Source organism: Bos indicus x Bos taurus, chromosome 6 (assembly GCF_003369695.1).
Source record: "Bos indicus x Bos taurus breed Angus x Brahman F1 hybrid chromosome 6, Bos_hybrid_MaternalHap_v2.0, whole genome shotgun sequence".
Classification (NCBI taxonomy): Eukaryota; Metazoa; Chordata; class Mammalia; order Artiodactyla; family Bovidae; genus Bos; species Bos indicus x Bos taurus.
In genome coordinates this window covers 116,150,579-116,178,119 of record NC_040081.1, presented here as the reverse complement: position 1 = coordinate 116,178,119, position 27,541 = coordinate 116,150,579, and the positions used below count along the sequence as shown (strand labels likewise).

General features: G+C 58.7%; 1 protein-coding gene across 3 annotated transcripts; it reads right to left on the bottom strand.

Moving 5' to 3' along the window:
* Positions 1–5: 5 nt before the first annotated feature.
* On the bottom strand, positions 6–27,503 carry LETM1 (leucine zipper and EF-hand containing transmembrane protein 1). 3 transcript variants are annotated; one of them, XM_027545356.1, is made up of 14 exons: positions 27,127–27,503; positions 22,872–22,932; positions 17,700–18,111; positions 16,349–16,492; positions 15,740–15,877; positions 14,980–15,183; positions 10,857–10,976; positions 10,214–10,345; positions 9,801–9,959; positions 9,339–9,473; positions 4,826–4,960; positions 3,922–4,112; positions 2,810–2,948; positions 6–2,247 (listed from the first exon to the last, which is right to left on the bottom strand). In XM_027545356.1, the coding sequence occupies exons 1-14, from the start codon at positions 27,365–27,367 to the stop codon at positions 2,098–2,100; spliced, it is 2,361 nt and encodes a 786-aa protein (XP_027401157.1). In that variant the 5' UTR covers positions 27,368–27,503; the 3' UTR covers positions 6–2,097. The 3 variants fall into 3 exon arrangements, with proteins under 3 accessions (XP_027401157.1, XP_027401160.1, XP_027401158.1); XM_027545357.1 differs by having other exon boundaries at positions 1,955–2,247; positions 9,339–9,470; XM_027545359.1 differs by lacking the exon at positions 9,339–9,473 and having other exon boundaries at positions 220–2,247.
* Between the last annotated feature and the right edge of the window lie 38 nt (positions 27,504–27,541).

Here is a 27,541-nt window from a genome sequence, read left to right as displayed (position 1 = left end):
AGTCATACAAGACAGCGCTTTATTCACCCTTCTCCTCAAGTGAAATCGAGGTCTAGTCTCCAGCACAGTCTGCGGGGACAGGCGGGACGCGCGCTCCCAGGGCACGCGACCCCAGAGGCTGGGCTGGAGCGCAGCCGGAGCCAGACGCTCAGACAGCCCTGCCACTTCCCACCCCAACTGTGGATGGGCCACGTGATTCAGAAATCGTGCTCTGACCTGTTACCCGAACATGAGTTTGATATTTTAATAAAAACCGCTATTTCTAAAAAGGTGCTGACACGCAGCCCGAGGAGGAGGCCCTCAGGCGAGCTGGTCCTGGCTGCTGAGGGTCATGCCTGGAGGTGACGCTGCACAACTTACACGGTGTCCTTCGCTTTGAAAATCCGGAATTGGATATTCCAAAGCGACTCTGGAAGCTCCGTCAGTCTCCTGAATCCTTAATAACGGGGGGTGTTCAGGTGGTGCAAAGCAGGGAGAACGCTGTCGTGCTTCCAGCGGGCACGGTGTCATGGCCCCGGGGACTTGAGCATGCTCCTGAGAAAGCTCAGGAAGGCGGGTGCAGGCCCCCGACGCCGCGTCACACCCCACGCTCACTCCCAGCACCGTTCACCCGTTACAGCTGCACCCGGACACTCAGCTCAGCTGCAATAAATAAAGTTCAGGATAGTAAAAACGAGTGACTTGAAGGGGAAGCCTGCAGCAGGCAGGCCCAGGTACAGATGCTGGAGAAGGGTCCCGCAGTGCCGGGGTGGGGTGCTGCCGGGGGATCGGGGGCTTGAGAGCATGAGAGGGCTGCCCTGGGTGCCAGGCAAAGGCGGCAAGGTGAGGACAGGGCCGGGAAAGACTAGCCTCTCCTCAAGCATGCTGGCCACCACGAGGGTCACAGCAAGCACACTACTGCAGCGGAAAACCAGGCCACTAAACACGAGAGATAATTCACAAATACCAAGGAAGCGTCTAGAACACGCCCCCTTAAATAACTGAAATAAAACCCTTTAGCGCCCACTGCCCCCTCATAAGGGTGTCCACTGGAGGACTCAGAGGTACTCCGCTCGTCCAAGGTCTGTCAGCGGCTGAGCACAAGGTTTCAAGTCATCTGGAAGCTGTCCCCTTCGCTCGTCCCGCCAGCCCCACCAGCCCCAGGTCTCCCAGGGCCCACGCTGGTTCACCACGGAGCGCTCAGGCCGGCCCTGCCCAAGCCGCCAGAGGAAGAGCCAGACAGTGCTGGGCCACAGCACCCGGCTCCCAGACCTGCCACATGCCCGTGGCCAGGGGCCTCAGGCGGACACAGGCCCCTCAAGCGCCCCCACAGCCTCTGGGGTGAGACACGCGGTAAAATCCATCCAAACACCCGGGGCTGGGGGTGAGGCGATGACATCCCAGTCTAGAAGCACGACCGATTCCTGCACAGGGGAGGCTTCATCTCCAAGGGCTTCATCAGCACCTCTCCCGGCGTAACTGACGCTCACTTTGCTCAGCTGGGCAGACTGGCGCGTGAGAAAGCGCTGCGCTAGCTAGTTGAAGGATTAGGTGAGAATCCAAGGTCACTCAGAAAAGGACGTGGATGCCCACACGAGAGCGTCAGACGAGGTTCCCAGGAGCCGTGGAGATGGCGGGCGTGGTCTGCTCACTGGTTCACACCGATGCTTAGGAGTCCAAGCCTGCGACACACGAAGCAGCTTCTCCAGGCCGAGAAGGCTGTCTGCCTGGGGCACCTCTGCGGCGGGTCCCCTCCTCCGCGGCAGACGTCACCGAGGGGCGAGCAGGGAGGCCCGAGCCGCCTCAGGAGCCGGGGGCTGTGCAGGGCCACAACCCCCACTGGCCGCCACCCTTGCCCGCCACGGCCGGGACCCCACAGCGCTGGGCCCCCGCTGACCCAAAGAAGCCTCGCTGGATGGGCGCAGGGGCTCCGGGCTGACTCAATCTTCATGGAATGATGAATGTTAAAAATCACTTGATTGTGAAGTTTCTGATTTATTCCTGATAAAATATTAGTTCCGTCACTAAGGATCACTTCAAAACAATCAGCATAATGTTGGGACCACTGCGGTGGGAGGGGGCGCGTGGAGGCCCGTGTGCCGGGGGGCTGGGCCGGCCCTAGTTCTGCACCTCGGCCGCCTCCTTCTCCGCCTTCTCCTTGGCCTTCTCCTTCTCCTCCACCTTCTCCTCCTTCTCCAGCGTGGCCACGATCTCGGCCACCTGGCTGGTGGAGATGTGGACGTCTTCTTTGTCCACCAGCTCGATGACCTGTGCACACGGGAGGGGGCGCAGGGCTCAGGGTGCTCTGCCCCTCACGGCAGAGGCTCCCTCAGAGCACAGCCAGCGAGACGTGGCGACTGGCCAGGCAGGCCCTCGGCACCGTCCCCCTGGGGGCTGGGGTCCTCCATCCACCCTGGCCTTCTGAGGACCAGACCCCCCCACCCCAAGGAGCCAAAAGACTCCAGAGCCCAGGCCACACACAGCTGGAGAGGGGCTCGGGGGGCAGGAGGCCTGAGGTCACAGGCCTGGGCAGGACATCAGCTGGGCCTCCCGGGACCCAGGGCCGCAGGCAGGTGGGCTGCACAGCCCAGAAGCTGCAGCCAGGCCCCGCGGGGCAGAGTGCCAGGAACACCCAGGAGGGCTGCGGGCAGGTCCTGCACCACCAAGATGAGGATGCTAGGCCACGGCAGCTGGTGTTCTGGGTGAGAGTCCCCGCTGGTCTGGAGACACAGGAGCCACAGAGACGCCAGAGCCCACAGGCTCTTGACCAAGGTGGAGCTCCAGCACTGGAGGCCGGGTGCCTCTCAGGCCTCAGGAGTCCACGACCCACCTTGACGAGATCATCGATGTCGACCTTCCCATCCTTGTTGTCGTCCAGGGCTGAGGCCAGGCTCAGCAGCTTGCTCTCGGGAATGTGCTTGATCTGCTTCATGGCGTTGATGAGCTCAGAGACGCTGATCACCGTCTCCCTGGGGACACAGCCTGCACATGGCACCTCACCCCCGTGGGCCAACAGCCCAGACCTGACCCGGCAGCCCTCCACCCAGGGCCCCCTACCCCATCACCTGGGGACCCCTGGCCAGCGCAGAAAAAGGGGCAGAGGCCACCACCCCAGCACGGACACGGGCAGAAGCCACCACTCTGGGTGGTCGCCGGTTGCACACAGCCGCCTGGCACGCCGAGCCTCTCCAGGGCGATGAGGACAGGGGGCTCCTCAGGCCTGTCTGTGCCCGGGGCAGGGTGGGAGGGGCCAGAGGAGCCACACTGCCCTCTGACACATGAAGGCAGGTGAGCCCATAGGGCTCAGCAGTTTAACCTGAGGGGACGCTGACCCCTGCACGGGGGTCACGACTGCAGTGGCTCAGTAAGAGGGAAGAGGCAGGAGACAATGCGACGGTCTGAGGACACGGGCCGAGCGGGGCTGAGGCGGGGGGCACTGTGACCCACAGAGGCTCTGGAAAGACCAGTGACGGCCTGAGAGAGGGGCGGATGCAGAGAGACCAGGCAAGCTGCCAGGGGCCTTGCCCACGCGCCAGCAGCACCACACTGCGCATGTGCACTGTGTCTGCGCGTGCGCACATCTGCGTGTGCAGTGTCTGCGCGTGAGCATGTGCCTGTGCGCGTGCAGTGTCTGCGTGTGTGCACATCTGCGTGTGCAGTGTCTGCGCGTGAGCATGTGCCTGTGCGCGTGCAGTGTCTGCGTGTGTGCACATCTGCGTGTTGCATGTGTCTGCATGTGCATGGGTCTGCGTGTGTACACTGTGTCTGCACGTGTGCACGCACGCAGTGTGCTAGGAAGACCTGAGTCAGAGCCGCTTCAGTGATAGCATCGTGGAGAAGCTGCAGCTGCTAGATCAGAGGGAAGGGGTGGCTGGTGGGTACCCAGGTTGAGAACGGCGCCGAGTCAGAGGCCATGGGCCAGAGTCCAGGGCGCTCACTCACCCTGCAGGCGCAGCCTCGGCGGCGGGGCCAAGCCTGCCCGCCTTCTGGTCGGCCTCCAGCTGCGCCAGCAGGCTGTCCATCTGCCCGATCATTTGCTGCACACGCTTGGTCAGCCTCTTGCTGGCTTTAGACTCTTCCACATACATTTCTTCGCCAGTCTTTGAAAGTTCCTTCTTGATCTCCTGTAAATCCTAATAAAATTATTTAGTTGTAAACAGACCATCTTAAGGCGAAACCTTAACTTTACTTTTTTAAACTAAGCGGGTCAGTCCAGACTACACCATGGAAGTGGAGAGGTCTGGGCTGTGGTGGAGCAGGCCCCCCAACTCCAGCCACACAGCTGCTCACTGACGCCTGTCCACCACGCAGGTCTGTTCTCATCTTTGAAAACTCAAACACAGTTTTCTTATCAAGGGAAATTCGGACTCTTTTCTGAACCCTGACTGTTTTCCTAACAGATAAAAGAATCAAGGAATGGGAATGTCTGCTTTCCCTACAAGCGTTACCGGGAACAACGGGCGGTGCCAGGGGATCAGAGGACCCGCACAGTGAGAGGGCTGCCACGAGGAGGAGGGGAAAATGGCACATCATTCTTACCAATCTCAGAAAGAAAAAAGAACTAGGATGTAAGAAAGTCCCTTTTGGGAAGTCAGGAACAAACATAAGGTTTCACATACCAAGCGACCAGGCTGTTCACCTGATGCCTTCGCATGTTTAGAAATTGAAAAGATGCCTGCTCACCGCCTACAAGGGCGAGTGGCCAGCATTCCAGGGGACATGGCCCACGGGAATGCTGGAGGAGCTGCCGAGTAGGATTTCCTGAAACTCAGTTTTCCCTCCGAAGACCTGCGGGTCAGCGGGCCGAGCCTGCTGGAGGCGTGGCCGGGTGCTGAGCGCGCCCTACCTGGCTGTAGTCCTGGACGTCCCCCTTTAGCAGCTCCAGCTCCTCCTTCTCCTTCGTCAGGGATTTCTTCTGCTCCTTCAGTTTTGAGCACGCATTGCTGAGTACGTCAATTTCCTCTTGAGTTATTTCCTCTTCCTGGAAACAAAACAAACCAGCAAACCAAAAAAACCTATGTGAAAGGGAGTAACTGGCTTCCCTGGAAGGGCTGGCCACCTTTCTCTCCGAGCCGTGTGTCCACGCAGGCGGTGCCCCCTACGTCTGAGGGAGCCTGTGCAGGCGTGTCTGGCAGACACCCACAGAGCCACCACCACCCGACCAAGAAGCAGCATCACCCCAAAGGTTTCCTCATGTCAGGAACCCCCCCACCCTGGGACTTCTGTCACGACAGACTCATTGCTGGGATTCTGACAAACGGCGTCACACGGCTCGAGCTCCGTCACTCTGAGATTCACCGTGACGGTGTGTTCCTTTAACCGCCATGTACAATTCCATCCGCCAGCACAAGGAGCCTGCTCGCCCACCACCACAGCTCTTCTCTGTTGTTGCTCAGTTGCTCGGTCGTGTCAGACTTTCTGCGACCCCATGGACCGCAGCACCCCAGGCCTCCCTGTCCATCATCAACTCTCAGAGTTCACTCAAACTCACGTCCATTGAGTCAGTGATGCCATCCAACCATCTCATCCTTTGGTCCCTTTAATTTCCACATACGTTAGGATAAGCTTGTCAATGTCAACAACAAAGGATGCTGGGATTGTGGTGGTCTTGAATCCACAGATCAGTTCAGTTCAGTTGCTTAGTCGTGTCCGACTCTTTGCGACCCCATGAATTGCAGCACACCAGGCCTCCCTGTCCATCACCAACTCCCAGAGTTCACTCAAACTCACATCCATCGAGTCGGTGATGCCATCCAGCCATCTCATCCTCTGTCGTCCCCTTCTCCTGCCCCCAATCCCTCCCAGCATCAGAGTCTTTTCCAATGAGTCAGCTCTTTGCATGAGGTGGCCAAAGTACTGGAGTTTCAGCTTCAGCATCAGTCCTTCCAAAGAACACCCAGGACCAATCTCCTTTAGAATGGACTGGCTGGATCTCCTTGCAGTCCAAGGGACTCTCAAGAGTCTTCTCCAACACCACAGTTCAAAAGCATCAATTCTTCAGTGCTCAGCTTTCTTCACAGTCCAACTCTCACATCCATACGTGACCACTGGAAAAACCATAGCCTTGACTAGACGGACCTTTGTTGGCAAAGTAACGTCTCTGCTTTTCAATATGCTATCTAGGTTGGTCATAACTTTCCAGGATTAAGCGTCTTTTAATTTCATGGCTGCAATCACCATCTGCAGGGATTTTGGAGCCCCCCAAAATAAAGTCTGACACTGTTTCCACTGTTTCCACATGTATTTCCCAGGAAGTGATGGGACCAGATGCCATGATCTTAGTTTTCTGAATGTTGAGCTTTAAGCCAACTTTTTCACTCTCCTCTTTCACCTTCATCAAGAGGCTTTTTAGTTCCTCTTCACTTTCTGCCATAAGGGTGGTGTCATCTGCATATCTGAGGTTATTGATATTTCTCCCGGCAATCTTGATTCCAGCTTGTGCTTCTTCCAGCCCAGTGTTTCTCATGATGTACTCTGCATGCAAGTTAAATAAGCAGGGTGACAAGATACAGCCTTGACGTACTCCTTTTCCTATTTGTAACCAGTCTGTTGTTCTATGTCCAGTTCTAACTGTTGCTTCCTGACCCACATATAGGTTTCTCAAGAGGCAGGTCAGGTGGTCTGGTATTCCCATCTCTTTCAGAATTTTCCACAGTTTATTGTGATCCACACAGTCAAAGGCTTTGGCATAGTCAATAAAGCAGAAATAGATATTTTTCTGGAATTCTCTTGCTTTTTCGATGATCCAGCGGATGTTGGCAATTTGATCTCTGGTTCCTCTGCCTTTTCTAAAACCAGCTTGAACATCTGGAAGTTCACGGTTCAAGTATTGCTGAAGCCTGGCTTGGAGAATTTTGAGCGTTAGCTGGGGAGAATTACGTCTTACCAACATCGAGTCTTCATGTTCAAGAGTGCAGTGAAGCTCGCTACTTACTGATTTACCTCAACAACAGTTTATAGCATCCTGTACAGGTCTTCATGCCTATTTCCAAATTTATCCCAAGTAGTTCACTTTTGGGGTATGATCTACCTGTGATATGTTTCTGAAAATTTCAACCTGGTTGTTCATCTCTAGCACTAAGTACTATGCACTCTCAGGTGGCCATGTCATCTGTGAACAGTCCACCTCCACGTGACTTCATCTTTTCCTCGTCTAACCATCCTGGCCAGACCCTGTGGCCGATGCGGAGCAGGTGGGGCGCAGACACCCCCAGCTGTTGGGGTCCTCTGATAAGGGGCGCCCCTCGCAGCCCTGCGGTCAGAAGGCTCACCCCCATGTCAGCTGAGGACAGGGGTGAGATCAGCCCAGTGCTTTCCGCAAGTCTGCTGAGATGACCGCTCACAGTCTCAGTCTTGAGTCTGTTAATGTGCTCGTGACACTAATGTTTCTGTATTCCATAGACAAACCCCCCCAGGTCACGATGCGTTTTCTAACTTAACTATTTGGTCATGTTGATCCTTATTCATGAACACCTGTTAATCATTCTGATTGCACTGGGTCTTCGCTGCCGTGTGCGGGCCTTCTCTACTTGCGCTGGCTTCTCCTGGCGCAGAGCACAGGCCCAGAACATGTGGGCTTCAGCAGCAGCGGTTCGCGGGCTGAGCATGTGGGACCCTCCTGGATCAGGGATGGAACCGTGCCCCCTGCACAGGCAGGCGGACTCTTGACCACTGACCGCCAGGGCAGCTGGTCGTGACGCACCGTCCTTCTTACAGAGCAGGCGCACCTCACGTCCTGGAGTTTGCGGAGAACCGCACTCTGCTCAGGACAGACCCCTTCTGCAGCGCCTTTGACAGCCCTGGCGTGGCCTCGGGAGGCGCTCATCTCAGGGTCCTCCTTCTCTTCAGCTTCCTGCCCAGAGTGTGTGCAGCGCAGGAAGGGCTTCTGCCCTCCACGCACACACCAGCACCGCTGCCCCGAAGCCTCTCCCTGTGGTGAGGTTTTCAGCGACAGTTTCCTGGAGCTCCTCAGGTTCTCTTTCCCTGCAGACGGCCGACACCCCAAGACCCCTGCGCTGCAGACAGGAAAACAGCGCTGCCCTGTTCTCTGAGGCATCTTTCTCACGAACTGAGGTTCTTTGTTTGAAGTTTTGTGTGCTTCCTGCTAAGTCATCCTTGGCAACCCTTCGTTCACAAGCTCTCCTGAGAGCTGAATCATCCTTCTCTGTCTCAGTCCTTAATCCAGTGGCAACGGGATGCCTCTCTCTCCACAAAAACAGCCAACCGTCTTGGCCCAAGTGCGGACTGATGAGCCCTTCCTCCAGGCTGCGTGCGCTCTGTGGCCCCAACCAGACCCTGCCTCTGTTCCGCTTCCCGCCTCAGCCCCAAACTGCCTTCACAATGACCCTGGCTCCTCGGTCCTGACCCTTCCCAGGTCTCCTTTTGAGCCGAGGTCGGCCCAGGCTCCCAGGAGCCTCTTTCCTTGAGCCTCACATCAGTGACGTGGAGTGCTGGTCTTCACCTGTCTTCCAGGCCATCATCAGGTGAAGCAGAGCCCACTGGGCATATGCCAGGCTATGCCAGCCCCCATGCACCACTGCCCCCACAAAGCTGCTCCTGCAGACACAGCTCACTTCAGCAGGACGCTGCAAACTGATGCTTCATGCTTTCTCTTGTCACGTAAACAGCTTTTCTCCACCCCGTGCCCCATCACGGGCCCTTCCTACCCACCGGCCTGGAGGGCTCACGTCCCCAGCTCCTCCGAGGCCCTGCAGTGGGCTTTCCCCTCCACCTCCGATGACCCCATGCTGCCCCTCAGGGCTCTATCCTCAGACTGTACCCCGTGGGCCCTCGGCACACCTCACGAAGCCCAGCCCCACCCAGGTGTTGACAGGCGCGACCTCACAGGGCCCCCCACCCCAACCCCCAAACACAACCTGTGCCCTGCTTCCTCTCTCCTACCCCAGCTACCGATGGCGCTGCACCTGCCTGTGAGCACGCACCCATCCAGCGCCTTCAGAAGCTGCTCCGCCTGCCATGTCCCTGTACCGAGGCCCACCCGGCAGCGGGGGCGTCCACCGAGGCCCACCCGGCAGCGGGGGCGTCCCTGAGTGTGGGTCATGGTAGGACGGCGAGGCTGCCAGAAGCGAGCACCCAGGCATGCAGCACGTCGGAAGGTGACAGCAAGGTGGGCCTCTGCAAGAACCACACCAGCGTCCCTGCTGGGCGTCCTGCCCGAGGAGCACGGTCTGAGCCAAGGCCGGGCCGCCTCCCCTCCGGGCTCACTCTCCATGCCCCTCGACCGTCCACCATCACCCTCCGCAGCCAGGCTGCAGCCGTCCAGGCCCGAGTCCTTGGGAGCCCCTGGAGCCACTGGCGTCCGGCGGCTGCACACCGCTCCCTCTGGTGAGCGCTGTTACCTTCAAGCCTTCCAGGACGGGTGCGCTGTCCTTCAGGACCTCGGAAGGGAGGGTCACAGCAGGCTCTTCTGGCTGCAGCTCAGCCACCGGCCTCCCCGGGGCACCTTCGGCCACCACCTCGGGCTCCACTTCCTTCTGAAACGCAAGGCCGCTGCCGGCTCAGCACCCCCTGCAGGACCGCAGCCTTCTGGGGCGTCCACACTGGCAGACACACCGTAGGCCAGAGGGCCGTCTCCGTGAGGAAGGAGGTCTGCAGAGCCTGGCCGGCTGGCAGCAAGCCCACCCCCACGAGGCTCCCCCGAAGGACGCTCCAAGCCAGTGTCAAGCGGGGCGAGGCACACTCACGCCGCTCCTCCAGGCCCCAGCGTCCACAGGGCCTCGATCCTCAGCTTCAGGGCCTCAGGCCAGGCTGGCAGCGCCCGCTTTACCCCCCCACCGCCCACGCCCGCCCCGCCTGCTCACCGCTGCCTGGGCCACGGCCGCCTGGCTCTTCCGCTGCAGCTCCTTCTCGCGATGCTCCTGCTGGATGGCCGCCTCCTCCTGCAGCGTGGCCTCCAGCTTCGCCTTGTTGTCCACCTGCTCACCCTCCACCTCGGCCACCTTCACCTGGGCTTCCTTGGCCTTCAGGGAGGGGAGCCCGTGAGCGTGCCCTGATATGGGGCAGGTGTCCCCACCAGCGCAGCCCCGGGGCCCAGCCAGTGCCTCTGGGCGTCGTCCCCTCCAGGCCTGCTTCCCAAGGAGGACCCCAAGGGCCACCTTCCTGTGTCCCGCAGGGCCCTCAGGGGGAGAAAGACAGACAAGACAGAGAGCTGGGGGTGTCTCCCGGAGCAGTGAGGGGCCTGACAGCAAGCAGCAGGGGGCCCGGCCACACGCACCACGATCTCTGGGAGGGTCTGCAGGGTAGACTTGAGCTGGTCGGCAGGCGACAGGGTCTCGGGAAGGTACATGGCCCGGGACAGGATGAGCAGCGACGTCGGGATCTCCTGGTGCAGGTGCAGCTCCAGCCACTGCGAGCGGGAGTGCGAGACCCAGGCTCACCTCCGGCCTGGGCGCCCACAGGGCCTGGCCGAACCCTCCCCTGCTCTAGTTTGCGTTGGGGAGGGGAGGGGGGTGCAGGCTGGCAGCGACAACCACAGCAGCACCTGAGTGGACCCCGTCACCCGAGCGAGCTTTTCCAGAAACGCCTCAAGCCCTACAAGGGGTCAATCGGCCGCCACATTCACACCCGCTGCCCACCTCAGTCCCATGAGTGACAGACGCCCTGCGGCGAAGCCGCGGGAACTGGGAAACACTGAGCGGGACGAGACTCCAGGGGCTGCTGAGAGCAGGGCCTTCAGAGGTCGGGCTGGCCTGGGTTTCATTTGCCCACACCCCCAGCCTCAGCAGAGGGACACACAGGAATCTCACAGGAAGCTGGCCTGGCCCTCGGGCATCCTCATAAGACCAGGCGGAGCGGCAGGAAAGACTCCAGTGGCGACCCAGAGTCTGTGAGGGTGGCTCAGGGCCCTGCCCACGCACCTGCTTCAGCTGGCCCCGCAGGCGGTCTTCTGTGACGCCCAGGGCCCGCATGCCTCTTGCCCGACACGCCGCCTGCAGCTCCTTGACGTTCAGGCTGTCCACGCCCTCCTCAGCGATCAGCTGTCAAAGGAAGAAGCTGGTGACCTCTGGAGGGCTCACCCTGCTCAGGGAGGGTCTACGCTGTCTGCACGCACACACAAATCTAAGCGTGTGATTAGAACCTTCCTAACACACTCTGCCAAACACGAGACAAACACCACCCCCACCCACCCAAGGTGCTAGTTCTGAGTTTGCAGGGACCAGACAGTCTGACAGAGAGCAGGACCTAAAGGTCAAGGGCCAGGACCCACTGCGGGATGCAAAGATGCTCACCAGGCCCAGGCCCCACTCTGCCTGAACCCCACAGTCCTCCCGCCCCCCCCCACAGCCAGCATCCTCTGTGTTCCTGGAATGGGAGAGGAAGGACTGGACTGAGGAACTGCGCTCAAGACGCCTCTTGACCCTCCCTGTGCAGCCTGAGGCTGCAGTGACCCGAGCAGGAAGCACACAGGAGTGCCCGAGGCAGACGGCATGGCACCGGGGTCTCGAGGAGCCTGTGCAGGGATGAGGAATGGGAGAGAAGAATGATGGGCAACAGTGCCCCCCCGTCAACCCGGGGACAGCCGTAGCACCACATGCAGCCGTGCGGGTCCCCATCACACCTGACGGGTGGTCTCAGGGCACAGGCAGGAGGCAATGCCAAGCCGCGCCCACGAGGACCTCACAAGGCCCCTTCAGACACAGCCGCCCCCAGGCACGAGTCTGCTCTGCCCTCTGTCGTCTGCACGTTGCGGAAGCTTCTGGGAGGCCCTGGAGACCCACGCAGCCCGTGTTGGTGAGCACGCTGCACCCACAATGGTCCTGCTCCCACCGCTCGCCCAGGGCGGGACGTCTGGCTCGTCTCCAGCGCTGAGTGGCAATGAGACGCAGCGTGAGGACTCGCCCTGCCCGTCCTCCGGCAGTGCCCGTGGCCCCTCTGCGCTCACCCCCTGTGCACCACCGCGTCCTTTTCCAGGAGCTGCTCTGATGGCAGGATGCATCCAACTCGTCACGAGGTGACGCACAGGCACCTCACCCCACCCTCCCCCGAAGGCTGAGCTCGTCCCAACGCCACCCCGGACACGGAGTCTGTCTCTGCTTCCACCGTCGCGCCTCCCCTCACGAGGACGGCTTGCCAGCAGGAGCGAAGCCCATTGCTTGTCACACACAGTCGCTTCCTGATGCTCCACCACAAGCTTGGTTTTCCTTCATCTGAGAACATCCTGACTTCCCCCTCATCCCAGTTTTTTCTCAATTTTTAATTTTTATTTTTGCTGAGTACAGGACTGAGTTGACAGTTCTTTTTTTTCAGCACACAAAGAAACTTTCCAGCTCCTCCCGCCCTCCAGGCTTCTGACGAGAAATGCACTCTCATTCAAACCGTCTGTCCTGCAATCTCTCTCGTCACTTTCAGATTGTCTTTAAAGTCTGTTCATCTGATTGTCTTCGTGTGGATTTCTGTGGGTACATCCTCTCTGGGATTCACCTGGTTCCTTAAGTCTGTAAATTCACGTCTTTTACTGTATCTGGGAAACGGCCAATGGTCAACATGCCCCATTGTATCTGTCCACTCGGTGCTGGCGCCCACCGACTGCTTTTTCTCACTGAGGTCCTTCCTCCTGGTTCTTAGCACGAGGAGTGACTTTCAAAGGAGGGTGGACACTCCGGGTTGGGGTCACAAGGTCCTGGCGCCCTCGCCTTCTATCCTAGCGGGCTCCCTCCCACAGCACTCTGGCGGGGGTGTGCCATCGCACGTTCACAGGCGCAGAACGGACAGGCTGGCATCTACCAATCCACACTAACAGCCACAGTTGTCTGCATCGCCCCTGTGGGCTTTCCTGGGTGTGCAGAACTCGTGTTTCAAACTCTCCAACCACAGACCCCGACCTCTGTTTCCCTTCCTGGCCAATCAGCAACGCCTCCAGCTGGCCACTCCGACCCCACCAGGGGTACAGGCCTGAGCCACGGCTCCACCTCCCCTCATTTCCCAGCCCCGTTTCTGGAAACTGTGAGCACGCGCTCCCTCCAACGGCCCTGAGCTCTCTGTGATGTCACTCAGTCGTACCCGTAAATTGCATCTTGGGCGTGTTCTGGAACAGGTGGGACGTGGCCTCCACTGAGGCCGGGGCAGAGGCTCTTCCGATGGCTGGACCGGGTGGGTGGACTGGGCCCCCGTAAGCATGCTCGCTGGCTGGGAGGGGCAGGCGAGCCTGCTGCCTGGCCCCTCCACGCCACTCTAGCAGGGAGGACGGGGTGGGGAACGAGCCAGCACCCGCAGACCTCACTGACAGAGCCCCACTGTCGCGGACCCCAGCGCCTGGCGTGCGGGGGACGCGGCTCCCCGTGGCGTCTGGCTGCAGCAGCACAGGCACTCTTGGACGCCTTCCGCCTGCCGGGCAGCCCCTCTCCCTGGGTCAGTAGGCGGGCTTTCAGGGTCTGTCCTCATCAGTGACTTCTGGCTTCTTCAGGCCCAAGGCTGGGACTCTGAGGCACAAAGACCTCCCGTGTCATTCCTAGGGTCTCAGGGGCTTCTCCCTGCTTTCCAGGCTTCTTATGCATGTTTTCACCTCATGTCAGGAGGAAAGTATGCCCCGTCCACTTCTCAACAGGAGACGTCTGGCCGCCCCCCACCTCCCAGGAATCCCAGCACTGAGGTCAAGCCGCCTGTCCCCAGGGGGGCAGCCACACGGCAGGCTTTCCACAGAGCGGAAGCACCCCATCTCTTCATGCCTACGGAATGCGGTGCTGATCCGCTTCTGGAGAACAAGACGGAAAGTTTTACCTGAAAACAGGAATCTCAGAGGATGGATTTAAGAGTAATCAGCTCAAGAGGAAGAGAGGATAGGTAACCAGATGTACTGGGGGAGTGGCATTTAATGAGACGACGGAAGCACCAGAACCAGGAAACAGGAGCACAGAAACACCGCCTTGGGATGTTACTGCGAAACTGCTAAATGCAAACAAACTCTGAGGCACTGCCGAGAAAGACGGCATCTTCAGAGGACAGCAGCAGGCCTGGCGGCGGGCATGTGCTCAGCAGCGTCTTTAAACGTTGAAAGAGACCCGTGAGCCCTGGGTCCTCTGCCCAGCGACACCCTGCAGGAGGGAGGCTAATACAGAGGGGACTCGTCCAGTGGAGGAATCAGCCCAGTGGAAACAGGCAGGAAGGCCCGGGGTCAGGAGGAGAAAGGCGCGGTGGAGCACAGACATTAGCTTGGGTGCAGAAACGCAGGCAACACTCGCACGGGAGGAGGCAGGTGCGGTGGGGACCCCGCGGGGCCAGCACGCGTGTGGCAGGGAAAGCATCTACTCTGCCAGACTCCTGTGCTAAGGGAAGCCAGCTGTAAACTCTAGAGAAACAGCTCAGGTAACAAGTAAATAACAAGCTAATGGAGAGAGAATACAAGAGTAAACACCTAATTAATGCAAAAGAAGGGAAGGAAAGAGATTAAGAGGAACATAAAGCAGGCAGGAGAACCAGGAGCCGAGTCAGGACTGAGCACACCGGCTGTGAGACAGGAGGCCGTCCGCGCAGGTCAGAACACCAGTGACACACACGGCAGCTGTGAGGATGGAAGCCGTTAAGTCAACAGCAGAGGCTGGCCCAGCTCAGACACCAGGTGCCACAGACTGAAGGCCGAAGGTGCTCCAGAGAGGACGCGGGGCTCCTCGGGACCTCTCCCCAGGAGACGCACACTCGAGGCGCGCTGCAGGCCAGGGGGCAACCAGGTCATGGTCAGGACCTGCTTTTGACTTCCTGCCCTTTAGTCACAAGGCCCCAATTCTAGGTCACTATTTCTATAGGATCTATCAAAGATCTGGAGCAAAATCTACGTTAAAAAGTGTTGATTAGACTGCTTTTTAGGGAAGCACAAGATTAGTTACAGTAACAGTTAATAAATCATGATACACTGTATAGTAAAATGTTAGGCCGCCGTAAAACCCACCTTCTCAGTCACTACTTCCTATCACAGAGATGGGCTGTCATGGCGGCTGAACCCCGTGTGACCCCAGCACTCGCCCCGGAGCCCAGACGCGCGCCCACCTTGTCGTCCGCCTTGATGGAGCGCAGCCTCATGGTGAGCTGGAAGCGCAGGAAGTTGTTGGTGCCGATGGACTGCAGCTCCAGCAGCTTGCACAGCGCCACCAGCTGTGGGCGCGTGAGGTTGTCCAGGGTCAGCTCATCTTCAAACAACTTAGAAAAGCGCATGATTTCCTCGTTGCTGGGTCTCTCGCCCGTCTCTCGGATCTGCAGGAGCCATCGTGAGGGTCACTACCAGCAGGCACCCCCACAGCAGGCGGGCTGTGTGCCCCCAGCACCCCCCAACTCCCGGGCACACGCCCTAAGTCAGGACAAAGCAGAAGGGCAGCTCAACGCTCAGGGACCCCCACAGGGAGCGGCCCCTGGGCGTCACTCGGCACGCGGGGTCCGGCCCCTGGGCCTCGCATGCTGGGCCAGCGGGACAGAGACGGCCGGCAGGGAGACGCCGGGTCTCTCCATGTGGGGCAGTCTGCCCCCTCCTCCCCAGCCCGGGCCCCGCTTGTCACAACTGTGGGCCCTCGGTCCTCCCCCAGGGCCGCTGCAGTCTGGAGGCCCAGACGAGGCTGGTGGACAGCGGTGTGGCCTCCACGGGCGCAGGTGGGACCAGTTACAGCCCTCCAGCCCCGGCCCTGAACCCCACCCTCACCGTGCAGTGAAAGGGGGGAAGGGCGACAAGGGGCGCCTCCCGAGAAGGCAGGGGCCCCAGCTGCTGACCAGCTCCGGGGACCACAGGCCCGGCCACGGGGACAAAGCGCCACAGCACCTTCTGGAAGAACACGGAGAAGTCTTTGGTGGCGCTCCCCTTGGCAGCCTTGTTCTTCAGGGCCATCTCCTCAATGGTGTCCTGGAGGAACTTGGCCAGCTCCAGCTTGACCCGCAGCTCCTTTTTCAGCCTCTCCTCCTGTGAGGTCAGAGAGGGCACTGCACCCCAGCCTCCCAGATGCCTCCTGACAGCACTTCCTTCACCGATGAGTTGTTTTCCAAAACTTTCTAGCTCATGACTTAGGAAATTCTGTGTGACACACCTGCCCCCCGCAACCCCCCACCACAGAAAGGACCCACCAGTTCCATAAACAGCCAGCCAGTCAAGCTTTTCAGACCCTGTGGGCTGAGCCACGGGAAACATGAAGGCCATCAGACAGTACACACACAACAGGGTGCGCGTGTCCCCAGAAGGCCTTAGTGCCGGGGGCGGGGGGGGGAGGTGGCGTGGGCCTCAGTTGGCCCACCTTTCTCTAGAGCGTGTCACCCCATGAACGGGTCTCCGTCTGTGGCTTGGGGAACACTGCCCTAGAGAAGCTGTAACCTATGGTACACTTGAACAATGCAGCTCTGTAACTACTTCAAGCTGGGTCTGGAACAGGCCGGTCACCTTGCTGGACTGGGTCTCGAACGTGGACGGCAGCATGTTGGGGAAGAGCTTCACAGCGACGGGCAGCAGGAACTCCATGAAGGGCACCACCACAAAGACCAGGAAGGGCACCAGGCGGAAGAGGTCGGCGCAGATGCGGAGGAACTGGACAGGCAGAGGGCGAGGGTGACTGGGGAGCACGGCTTCCACAACAGCCAGAGAGCGGCGGTGGGCCCTCCCGGGGAGTGGACAGGGCTCCACAGGCACCCCAGGGGCCCAACCTTGGGGTTTCAGAAAACCTGGGTGCAGGGCTCCCCTGGCAGGCCAGTGGTTAGGACTCCTCGCTCCCACTGCAGGGGGCACGTGTCAGACCCCTGGCTGGGGATCTATCACCCATGCTGTGTGGGATACGGCCAAAAGAGTTTAAAAAAGGAAAAGAAAAGCTGGGTGGGAGCTAACTCTGTACGAGAAGTGGGACTCGTCACCAGCAGCTGCTGCAACCGGGCCGGCCCAGGGCTTCCGCAGTTGCCCCCTGGCCCGGCAGAGAGCTGGACAAGACCATGCCCTGAGGACTGGCCCTCAGCGAGGCCCCAAGGAGGCCTGCAGTCACACCTTATATTCCACACGCTGATAAAAATCAACTCTGCTTCTCTATACTCTCAGTAAACAAATGGAAAATGAAGTTTTTAAAATTCCATTTACCTACAATAGACAAAATACAGAAACAATCCAAATGCCCACAGATGGACAAATGAATAAACTGTGGTCTATCCACAGGGTGGAAGGTTATGCAGCCTTAAAAAGGAAGGATATTCTGACACCTGTCACCACAAGGGTGAACCTTTAGGACAGTCTGCTCAGTGAAACCAGCCAGTCATGAAGAACAGACCCTCTGCAATTCCACTGATATGCGGTGTCACTCCTCTGACTTCCAGAGGAGTCAGATTAAGACACAGGAAGTAGAATGGTGGGGCCAGAGGCTGGGGGCAAGAGACAGCAAATGTTATTTAAAAGGAGGCAGTTTCAGCTGAGGAAAAGATGAAAACAGTTCTGGTGGTACCGACTTCACCACAATGTGAATGGACTTAATGTCACAGACTGTTTATTAAAAATGGTTAAAAATAAATTTTAGGGTGCGTAGTTTCCTACAAAGGAAAATCTGATATTTAAATATCATGAAAAAACATGGAACCACACACAACTGCGGAGGAGAAAGGGAAGAGCCCCGTCGGACTCCCCACAGCTCCCTAGGAGGGCCGCCACTGTTTATTCTCCGACACAGGGGGTCTTAGTGCCCTGTTGCCCCAGCCCCGGTCAGCTACGCTTCCAGAGCCGGGTCCCTCTTCGCAGGCGGTGCGGACGCGTCCATTACCTGCCTGCGCTCGCGGCGGGTCAGGCTGTGGCCGTGGAGGATGCGCCAGAGCATGCGCGCCGCGATCTTGGTGTCGATCCAGAGCAGGCGGAAGCCGTGGTAGTAGTGCCTCAGCTCGTCCAGGACTCGCTGCCCCAGGGGCTTCCTCACCGCCGCCTGTGCGGGCGGGCTATACACGGGGCCGCCTTCCTCCAGCTTCTTGTTCTTGTCCTTGAGGGACCGGAGGGACTTCTCCACCACGGAGTCATCGCCCAGCGGGCGCGAGGAGTGCCAGCAGCGCACAGGGAGGAGCCTCGGCCCCGCAAGCACCGCGCACGCGCGCTTGGGCCTCAGTGTCCAGCAGCCCAGGGGGTCGGCGCGGAGGGAAAGGTACACGGGGTGGACGGGAGCGCAGCTGCCCAACGGAAGAGGCCTTGAGGAAGAAGAAAAGAAGTCCGGTGAGGCGCCAGCCGCCTGCCGAGACGGCCCAGCGGCCCAGTCACACCTCCCAGCCAACTGTCCCAGCTGGACAGACAGACTCCCGGCCCCTTGCTGACAGTGAGCCACGCCCACTGTCAGAGGCGAAGGGGCCGCTCACAGAGGTCTGGCGGGAGGCCAGGGGGGCTGGCCGGTGCCCACAGCCTCAAAGGGGCAGGTCGGACACAACCAACCAGCAAAGGCTCAACCCCCAGATCAGACAGACCCAGCCTCTGGGGGGGCCCCCGGGCCAGTGCTTTCCCCTAAGAGGCGAGTTTCTACCAAGACCTTACAGCTCCTGAGCAAGTTCTGAAATTTAGGGAGAATGTTCCAGTCAAGAGTGAGCCAGACCCATGCATCAGTGGACCAGAGGCCTTTGTGCAGGACAAACTCGCAGAGTAGAGCCCGCAGCCCAGGCCCGCCCCTCCTCCCACACCGCCCCCTCGGCCAGGCCCAGGGGAGGGCTCTGCCCGGCGCTTCCTCGGTCCCTGACCTGCAGGGCCACCCTTGTGCCTGCTCTCTCGAATCCTCATATGTGGATTCCTCCCACTAGACCGCCGGCTCCAGAAGGCCCAGCGAGGAACAGGTGAGCTGCCTGCACAACTCGGCACCGTCTCCACTGGCACCACATCAGGCCCGCAGGGCATCCGAACCTGCGGCAGCAAGAGAAAACCAGCGTGCTCCTCCAGGGCCACGCGGCTGTGCCCTCAGGGTCTGCCTGCAGACGGCCACTCGAGGAGGGTCGTTGGCAGCCTGAGTTTGTGGAGCCTGCGCCGGGCACTCCCCAGCTCTCAGTGCCCATCCAGACCTAGCATGACCCCAGGTCTGGGCACAACCAAGAGGCCCCCCTCCAGTGGCAGAAGGCCTCTTGGAATCCATCGCCGAGACAATATTTACGTGCACAGTTCTGTGTTTCACGTCTTCGTATCTCACCTGTCCCTTAGAGACCTCTCCCTCTCATGCACAAGTCCACTCTGGGGTGGCCAGAGGCCCAGAGACAGGGCCGTTTACTTCGAGCACACCCCAGCTTCTTCCCACCTGTCCGGTCATCTCTGCACACCTGGTCTGTTGCCAGCAGCGGGGACTCAAGGTCTGCGCAGCCTGGCCCAGGTCAAACTCCAGTTCCGCTGATGACTGCCACGTGACCTGGGACAGGCAGCCTCCCTGCTTCGCGAGCATCCCTTGGGGATGAACCCCGGACAGCTCCTCGGGCACGCTTGGGGTGGAGACGCCGCCGGTCGGGGAGGAGGAAGCTCTGCCCTTGCACGCAGGGGCACTGCACGGCCGCCTTGGCACTGGCCAGCTGGGCAGGGGCGGCCGTGGCCTCTCTTCTGTTCCAGGCCCTTGGTTCTGCCTTAAAGGGCCAGGCCGGTCCCGTCCCACTGGTCCTTCAGCCCTGCCCTGTCCCGAGTCCCAGTGGCTGGAGAATGGCCTCGCCCAGAGCCCAGCAGGGCCCCCACCCACAAACTTCACCAGGCTTATCCACTTTTCCAACCCCTTTACCTCGGAGGCAAGTGGCTTCCACGAGGTGTGACATCAGTGACAAGGGACAGCCAGGAGGCAAGGACAGAGACCCAGGAAGGCAGACCTAGCAGAGCAGCCCAGGGTGCATCGGGCGAGGGCCACGAGGGCCCAGGAATCTGGCTGCCTTCAGGCACATTCGAGAGGTTATCAACCGTCTAGCCAGGGAGATCTAGCTATTTTCAAAAAGTACAAATGTATACTTTTATATAATTTATACAATTTATCACTATAAATTTATAAATTTTATATAATTTATCACTAAAAAATCTCCATCAAAATGAAACTAACCTGGGCACCGCTGCCTCTTGGTGGGCAGAGGGTGGCTCCCACTCTCCCCAGCCGCCAGGGCCCAGGCGTCCATGTCCTGGAAGCGTCGGCCCCTCAGCTGTGTGGAGCCAGGACCCCACCACCCACCCCCACCCCAGGCCCTGCAGCCTTTCTTTTCTTTCTGTCTTTCAGGATAAACCATCTTCAGAGAGAGAGTGAGTGCGTGTGTGTACACACCATGCTAGATGAAAGCAATGTCTCAACAGGAAACACATGTTGCTGGAGGAGGCCCTGCCTGTCTGCCCTAAGGACCGGGACACGCATCCACCTCAGCCCAGCACCCTGCCAACACCTTCCGGAAGAGAAGCGAAGCAGGTCCAGCAGAGCATCCCTGCGCCCAAGGCGCCCGCCACAGGGACCTGACCAGCTCTCCACACAGCCACAACTTGACCCTGTACACACCTGCCAACCCAGGGGTCAGCGTACCAAGACAGCGGCCCGAGGTCGGGCCAGGTGGGTGCCAACCTCTGTGCCGCCTCAGCTCCTCAGGGCGAAGAGGAAAGGGAAGGCAGGGTGCAGCAACAGGCACTATGACCCAGGAGCTGTCCCCAAAGTACAGGTGCCCAGGGACCCAAGGGGACCCCATCATCACCCGCAGAACAACGTGCCCGTCGGCTGGGACCCGGGGACCGCTGCCCACAACACCCACTGGAGCCTTGGAGGCCACAGGACAGCCTTGTGAGGCACTTTAACTTTCTAAATGCTGTGAATTTATACAACGCTGAAGTCACTATTTTCTGCTGTCATGATAATACATGAGTGACTACAGTTCTCTGATAACAGACCTGGCTATTGAGAATGAAAAAACTACAACAGAAGCAAATGCACTGGGAAGGAAAAGACAAAAAAAACATTACGGTGTACTTGGCGATTAACAACCAGATGAGCTAAAAACAACTCACAGAGCTGTGCAAGGTGGCCACTCCGGAGACCACACCCAAGCAAGTGACGTACATGCCACCAACAATCACCGAGAAAGCTAACACTGAGGGAGCCCCAGCACCTCCAAACGGAGCACATCTGGGAACTGTCTTAAAGCCCGTGCACTCTGCCTACGCAAAGAACAGGACACACTCTTTTCCCAAAGAGAGAAAGTCTAAATAAAGAAAACAACTTACCATGGAAAGACTACAAAGTTAATATTCCAAGTGATGTTACAAGTTTAACGACATACCGGTTACAATCCCCAAAAGACCACTTCAGAACTGAACTCATTCAGAAGATCATCTGGAAGGCAGTGGAGAGCAGAGGCGCCATCGGGGGTGGACACTCCCTGCCCGAGGGCGGCGGCGCACCAGCCCCACAAGCGCTGGGGTCGCTGACCCGAGGCACTGCCCCCGCCACCGGGCTGGTCCATACGGCGAGGCGAGTCCACACGCAGCGCTAACCCGTTTGGCAGTCACTACCTTAAACCCAACAACTTCACGCCAAAACCCGACAGCTCGCCCTGCGGGACCACACCCTGCACAGCAATCCCCCGTCACCTCGCTGGGCCCCCAGCCCCCGGCATGCCAGCCGCAGGCTACAGAGGTCACTGAGAGCTCTGACAGCTGGAAGGGCGCACTTTAGCGAGGGCAGAGAGGTTCTAGGCTCATATGCTAATACCTCCACATCATAAAGAGATTTCATGGCAACAAAGTCTGGGGAGTGTCAGGAGAGAAGCCTAATCAAATCAAAGCCCAGAGCTGGCTGGGAGCACCCCAGCAGCAAGAGCGGCCGGCAAGGGCTGCTGTGGGGAGGGGCTTTTGAAAACACCGCGTCGCGTCCCCATCACACACTGCACACGCACCCCTGCCCCTCCACGAAGGAGCTGCTCTCAGGCAGAGAGGCTGGGCCAGCTCCTCATTCTAGCACTTGATGTTAGAACTAAAAACTGAAAATACGCTTACACACACTTGTGCTTTAACAGCCAAGCGTGTGCAACTTGTGCAGTCTTTGTTTTAGGGAATCAATCTGTCACAGGAAGCACCCTCCCGGAGTTTCAGAGCCAAGAGGAGGCAACAAATCAACGAAAGAACCCGAAGCACCCCCAGCTCCAGGGACAAGGGGCTGTCAGGGACTGGACGCTCTCACACAAGAAGGATCGTGGGCGTCCACTCCAGGCACCAGGGCCGGCGGACGTGGATGCCCTGACACACAGGTGAGGGTCAGGAGACCAAGCCTGGGGTGCAGGCAGGGGTGATGGCAGACAGGGAGAGTGCAGCAGCCCCACGGGAAGAAACGGGGAAGCCTGTAGGAGCCACTCCCTCCAGGAAGCCCTCCCGCCTCTCAGCAGTACCACAGACCTCCCACCACACTCCAGATCCGGCCTCAGAGCCAGTAGGGAAAGCCCGATGATCAATCCACAGGGTCTTCTGGGAAGGACCAAGCGTGGTGTGGGGGAGGGTCTGTGTGCGTTCACAGAGAAGCCCCTGGAAACAGCAGCTGCGTGAGGATGGAGGAGACTCAGCAACTGTGCAGACAGCAGACACCACTGCAGGTTTACTGCACAGATACAAGGGACTCCTGTGGTCCGGGGGCTAAGGCTCCAGGCTCCCAATGCAGGGGGCCCGGGTTCGATCCTTGAGAGGGAACTAAATCCCACATGCCACACTAAGACTCAGCACAGCCTAATAAATGCCTAAAAAAAAAAAGACCAGAATAATACACCAAAAAGGCGAATAATACCTGTAACAGGTATGGGATTACGAGTGTTTATTTCCCAAATATTCACTAAAGTACGTGGCTACATATGTCAAGACGCAAAGATACAGGTTTAAGAGGACAAAGCAGGATATACCACCTACACAAGCCAAGAACCACAACACCTGAGCACTTTCAAGCCCCCACGTTTAAACAGGCAGAAAGTGACGTTCATTTACTCACACATAGCTCATCAACCCCACAGCGCTGGCACCACTGAGGCAGGCCAGATCCCCAGCAGGACCTGTGACAAAAACAGAAAAAGCAAAGTCAGTCTCAAGCAGTGGCTTTATGCAGGCGTCTCTTCCTTCTGTGGAGCAAGCTTCTGGAAGCCCACTCTGAGTGCTGTGAGGTGAGGGCTCTGCCCCGGGTGGAATGCAGTGTCTTGGGAGCATCCCTGGCTGAACGCACCTTAAGTGGGGGACCAGACTCTAGTGGCCGTGGGCCCAGGGAGCCTGGGCCTTCAGGTCTCCCCAGGTGGGATCACCCCGACTCACTCCAGCTGCCTCTGGTGGAAGAGGCAGGGCACACGTGACCCCCAACAGGCAGACAGCTGCACAGAGCAAGCAAGGTCACATCAGGTCAGTTCAGTTCAGTTGCTCAGTTGTGTCTGACTCTTTGCAACCCCATGGACCACAGCACGCCAGGCTTCCCTGTCCATCACCAACTCCTGGAGTTTACTCAAAGTCATGTTGTCTCCTCAACTCAGTTCTGCTTTTCATGCTCTGTGGTCCCCTTCTCTCCTCCTGCCTTCAGTCTTTCCCAGCATCAGGGTCTTTTCCAATCTGTCAGCTCTTCACAGCAGGTGGCCAAAGTATCGGAGTTTCAGCTTCAGCATCAGTCCTTCCAGTGAATATTCAAGACTGATTTCCTTCAGGATTGACTGGTTTGATCTCCTTGCAGTCCAAGGGGCTCTCGAGTCTTCTCCAGCACCACAGTTCAAAAGCATCCATTCTTCAGCGTTCAGCTTTCTTTATAGTCCAACTCTCACATCCATACATGACTACTGGAAAAACCATAGCTTTGACTAGATGGCAAGGGCCCCATCCAAATGACCCAACAGCCTCCATGCCCATGTGAAGGGTGGGGGTTATGAGAATGACCAGGAAAACCAAAACCAAGAGTCAACCGTTTCTTGGATAAACCATGTTGATGAGCACACAGCACATTTTTAGGATTCTGATACACTTCTAATGCTTTCTCTAACTCTAGTTCCCAAGCCCTCACTCCAGCCAAGGTGGACCCGTCTAACTTGTCTCCCAAACAGAAGCCTCCCCACAACCTTGCAACAACCAGACCAGCTGCCACAGCACCCAGAGCCCCCTGGCTTGCCCCTCCCCGACCCTGGCAGCCCCTTCCCCTGCTCTCCCCACTCAGAAGCCTTCACAGTAAACTCAGAGTGGGCTCCAGGCTCTGCAGGAGGTTGCCAGGCCACTCGGTCCTCCTGAGGGCCCTTCTGTGGTCTCTTCCCCAACACCCACCCTCCACCTCTGACCCTAGCTGCGTCTCCTACAACTCAACTCCTACAACTCCTACTCTAACTCTCCAGAGGAAGTGCAGACCCATAGGTGAAGGGCTCTGTCCCACAAGACTGTCACCACTTCAAATGCCAGTTGCAAGTGGGGTCTGCAGGCTACCCACACTTCTGCCAACTACAAATCTGGGAGTTCCCATGACCCCTTCAGTTTTGATAATTCGCTAGAATGCCCCCCAGAACCCAGGAAAGTACTCAAGCTAATACTGCAGTTTATTATAAAGGATACAGATGAACAACCAGATGGAAAGGGATATAGTGTGAGATCTGGGAGAGTCCTTGGGTACAGGAGGTCTTGTCCCCACTGCCTGGCAGGCACCCCCAGTCCAAAAGCTCCCCCAGCCTCCCGTTCCCCAGTCCCTATCTTCAGGGCCTGCTGCTGCTGCTGCTAAGTCACTTCACTCATGTCCTACTCTGTGCGACCCCATAGACGGCAGGCCCCCAGGCTCCGCCATCCCTGGGATTCTCCAGGCAAGAATACTGGAGTGGGTTGCCATTTCCTTCTCCAATGCATTCAAGTGAAAAGTGAAAGTGAAGTCGCTCAGTCGTGTCCGACTCTTAGCGACCCCACGGACTGCACCCTATCAGGCTCCTGCGTCCATGAGATTCTCCAGGCAAGAGTACTGGAGTGGGTTGCCATTGCCTTATCCTATCTTCAGGGCCTAGGGACTGTCAATCACACCCTTGGTCACTGGCAGCTGAGCTCCGTCTCCAGACCTTTCCCCTCCTTGTGGGTCTGGAAGGCCCCACCCTCTAGTCACAGGTTCGCAGCTAGAGCAGACTCTTGGTATGGGGAATGGAATGGGCTCATTGTGAATAGCAAAAGATCTGCTTATCATTCAGGAAATTCCTAGTGTTTTAGGGGCTCTGCCAGGAACCCAGGATGGGGAAAAGAGACCAAACTCATTTCTTCCTGTCTCACACTTTTATTCACCTGGCTTCCAGGAACCACGTTCTCTGGGTTCTCCCTGCTAAGCTACAGCAGGATCCTCCCCAGGCACTCCGTACCTGAACACACGTGGGTACACGAGGCCCTCAGGTCCAACGGGCACCTCACATGCAACAGCTCTAAGAACTCCTGGCTCCCCAGCCTGCTCCCTTGTTTCAATAATGGCGGGAGGCCAGGCCTTCTGTCTCACACCCAGTACCTGGCAAATCGGGTCAGCCCACCTCTACAAGTCCCAGCCGACTCCCAAGTCCACGCCACACACAGTAACTTCCTTCCAAAGAGCACAGTGTGCAAAAGGGCAGGAAGTAACTCTACAGTAGACACCACTTGAGCCCGCTGATCAAGGCCAGCGGGCCATGTAAGTCCTGCTGCAGGAGGCACCCTACATGGAAGGGATAAGGACACACTTCACCTCCGGGATCTTCCTCCCCAAAACCCCAAACCTCAGTCCAACCATGAGAAAAGCAGCAGACAAATCCCAACAGGTGGGTCCTACAATGTGCCTGACCAGATCTCCTCAAAACTGTCAAGGAAAGTCTGGGGAACCATTACAGCCAAGAGACCAAAAAGAAATTGTGACTAAATGTAATGGGGTGTCCTGGATGGGGTCCTGGGACAAAAATAAAGGACATCAGAATAAACGATGTGTGGAATAAGGGAAACCTGAATACCTTATGCACTATGTAATACTGTGGGTTTACTAATTATGACAAGACTCAAACTGATGTAAGATGTTAATAATGGGGGAAATGTGCTCCAGAAACAGGCTGCCCCGAGCTCAGCTGGGAGCATCATTTCCAGGGCTCTGGGACTGGCTCCCTACAGCCCAGCCCTGGGCCTCGACCACCTCTCACCCCTTCATGGCTTAGTTACTATGGAAACACCTGTGTTCCCGGAATGATTCAAGCACAAAACAAATTCAGCTAACTTTTAAACTGTAAATCATGCTACAGAAATGTGTGCGGCCAAAGTATCTTTACTACCATCCTTAAGTAGGAAGAAAAGAGAGAGAGAGCCCTGAGAGAGAGGCGAGGACTACAGGCTGGACTGGGCAGCCAGACTCTGGGTTCACAGAGGAGTGCTCACTGCGGCTCCACGCCCTTCTCCTGGCTCCAAAGGTCTAAGCAGCTCATCAGCCATCAGTGTCAAAAATGACAAGAACCATGTTTTGTAGGGTGCCTTTACAAAGGGTAAATACCTTGAAGCAGGTAATTTTACTCGAGAATCTCAGTATTATTTTGGACAAAATAATAAGCAACAAACCGAGAAAGGGTAATATAAAAGGGGACACGGAGAGCAGGTCAGTGCAGGCGCCCTGCCTGTGGGCTCCCGAGAGCTTGGCCTCAGGTGCGGTCTCCGGGTCCCAGCTAGCGTCTCTGAAGCTCCAGGGACAACGAGACCTGCCTGAGGCGAGAGAGAAAGGGCCTGGGCCCACGTGGAACGCCATAAGGGTATCGGTCCCACGGACGTCCCGCAGGACGGGAACCAGTGCCCGCCGTGCCCCCCGCCACCTCTGCAGCCCCGAAGACGGCCCGAGGGCAAGACTGGCCTCGCGAGTGGGCGCCAGGTCCGCCCGGCTCGACCACGAGGTGGGAGCGCCGACACCGCCCCAGGCTGGCTGTCAGCGTGCTCTCTTCAAAACTTTCCCGACACAGCGGCCGGTGGCCGGGCGACTAAGGTCACAGCGCGAATGGGTCACGGGCCCGTTCCCGCTCGCACCCACGGCCCGGGCGCTCCCCACCCTCGGGGCGAACGGCCGGCCAGGGCAGGGCGGACGGGCGAGGCCCCTCAAGGCACCCCACCTCGGTGGGACCCCGGCTCTGGGCTGGGTCCGAGCCCCGCGACCCGCCCCGTCTGAGGGGGCGGCCGGCCCCGCGGCCTTCCGCGACCCGCCCATCCCGGCCCCCGGCCCCAGGCCCCAGCCCCGCGCCGTCGGCCGAGCGCCGGCCGCTTACCCCTCGGCGCGGCGGAGCGGGGCGGCGGGAGGCGAGCGGGCCCGCGGCCGCGACAACTCCTCAGTAAGATGGACGCCATGTGCCCAGCGCGCCGGCCGCCCGGCCTCCTCCTGCTGCGGTGGCGGCGGCGGCTCCTCGTCGGCCCTCGGCCCGCCTGCGGATGGTTGAGGGCGGCGGTTGGGGGCAGGCGGCGGGCGCTCAGCTCAAGGACCCGGCGCCGGCAGCAGCCATGTCCCGGCATCGACGTCCGGCGGCGCGGGGCGGGGCGGCCGGGTCGCCGCTCCCATTGGGCCCCTCGGGCGCTCGGCGCCGGCCAGCTGAGGGGCGGTCCCACGCTGCAGCGGACTGCTGGTCCCGGCGTGCCCCGCGGCCGGCCACCGCCTGCCCGTCCCGGCGTGCCCCGCGGCCGGCTGCC

Bases quoted from the DNA above. Each gene is read 5' to 3' on its own strand.
- LETM1 (XM_027545356.1), bottom strand. From the start codon at position 27,367: ATGCCGGGACATGGCTGCTGCCGGCGCCGGGTCCTTGAGCTGAGCGCC. The intron at 22,933-27,126 runs GTAAGCGGCCGG...TTTTTGTCACAG, and splicing joins CCGCTCCGCCGCGCCGAGGG to GTCCTGCTGGGGATCTGGCC. The intron at 15,878-16,348 runs GTGACCGGCCTG...CTGACCTCACAG, and splicing joins TCGAGACCCAGTCCAGCAAG to GAGGAGAGGCTGAAAAAGGA.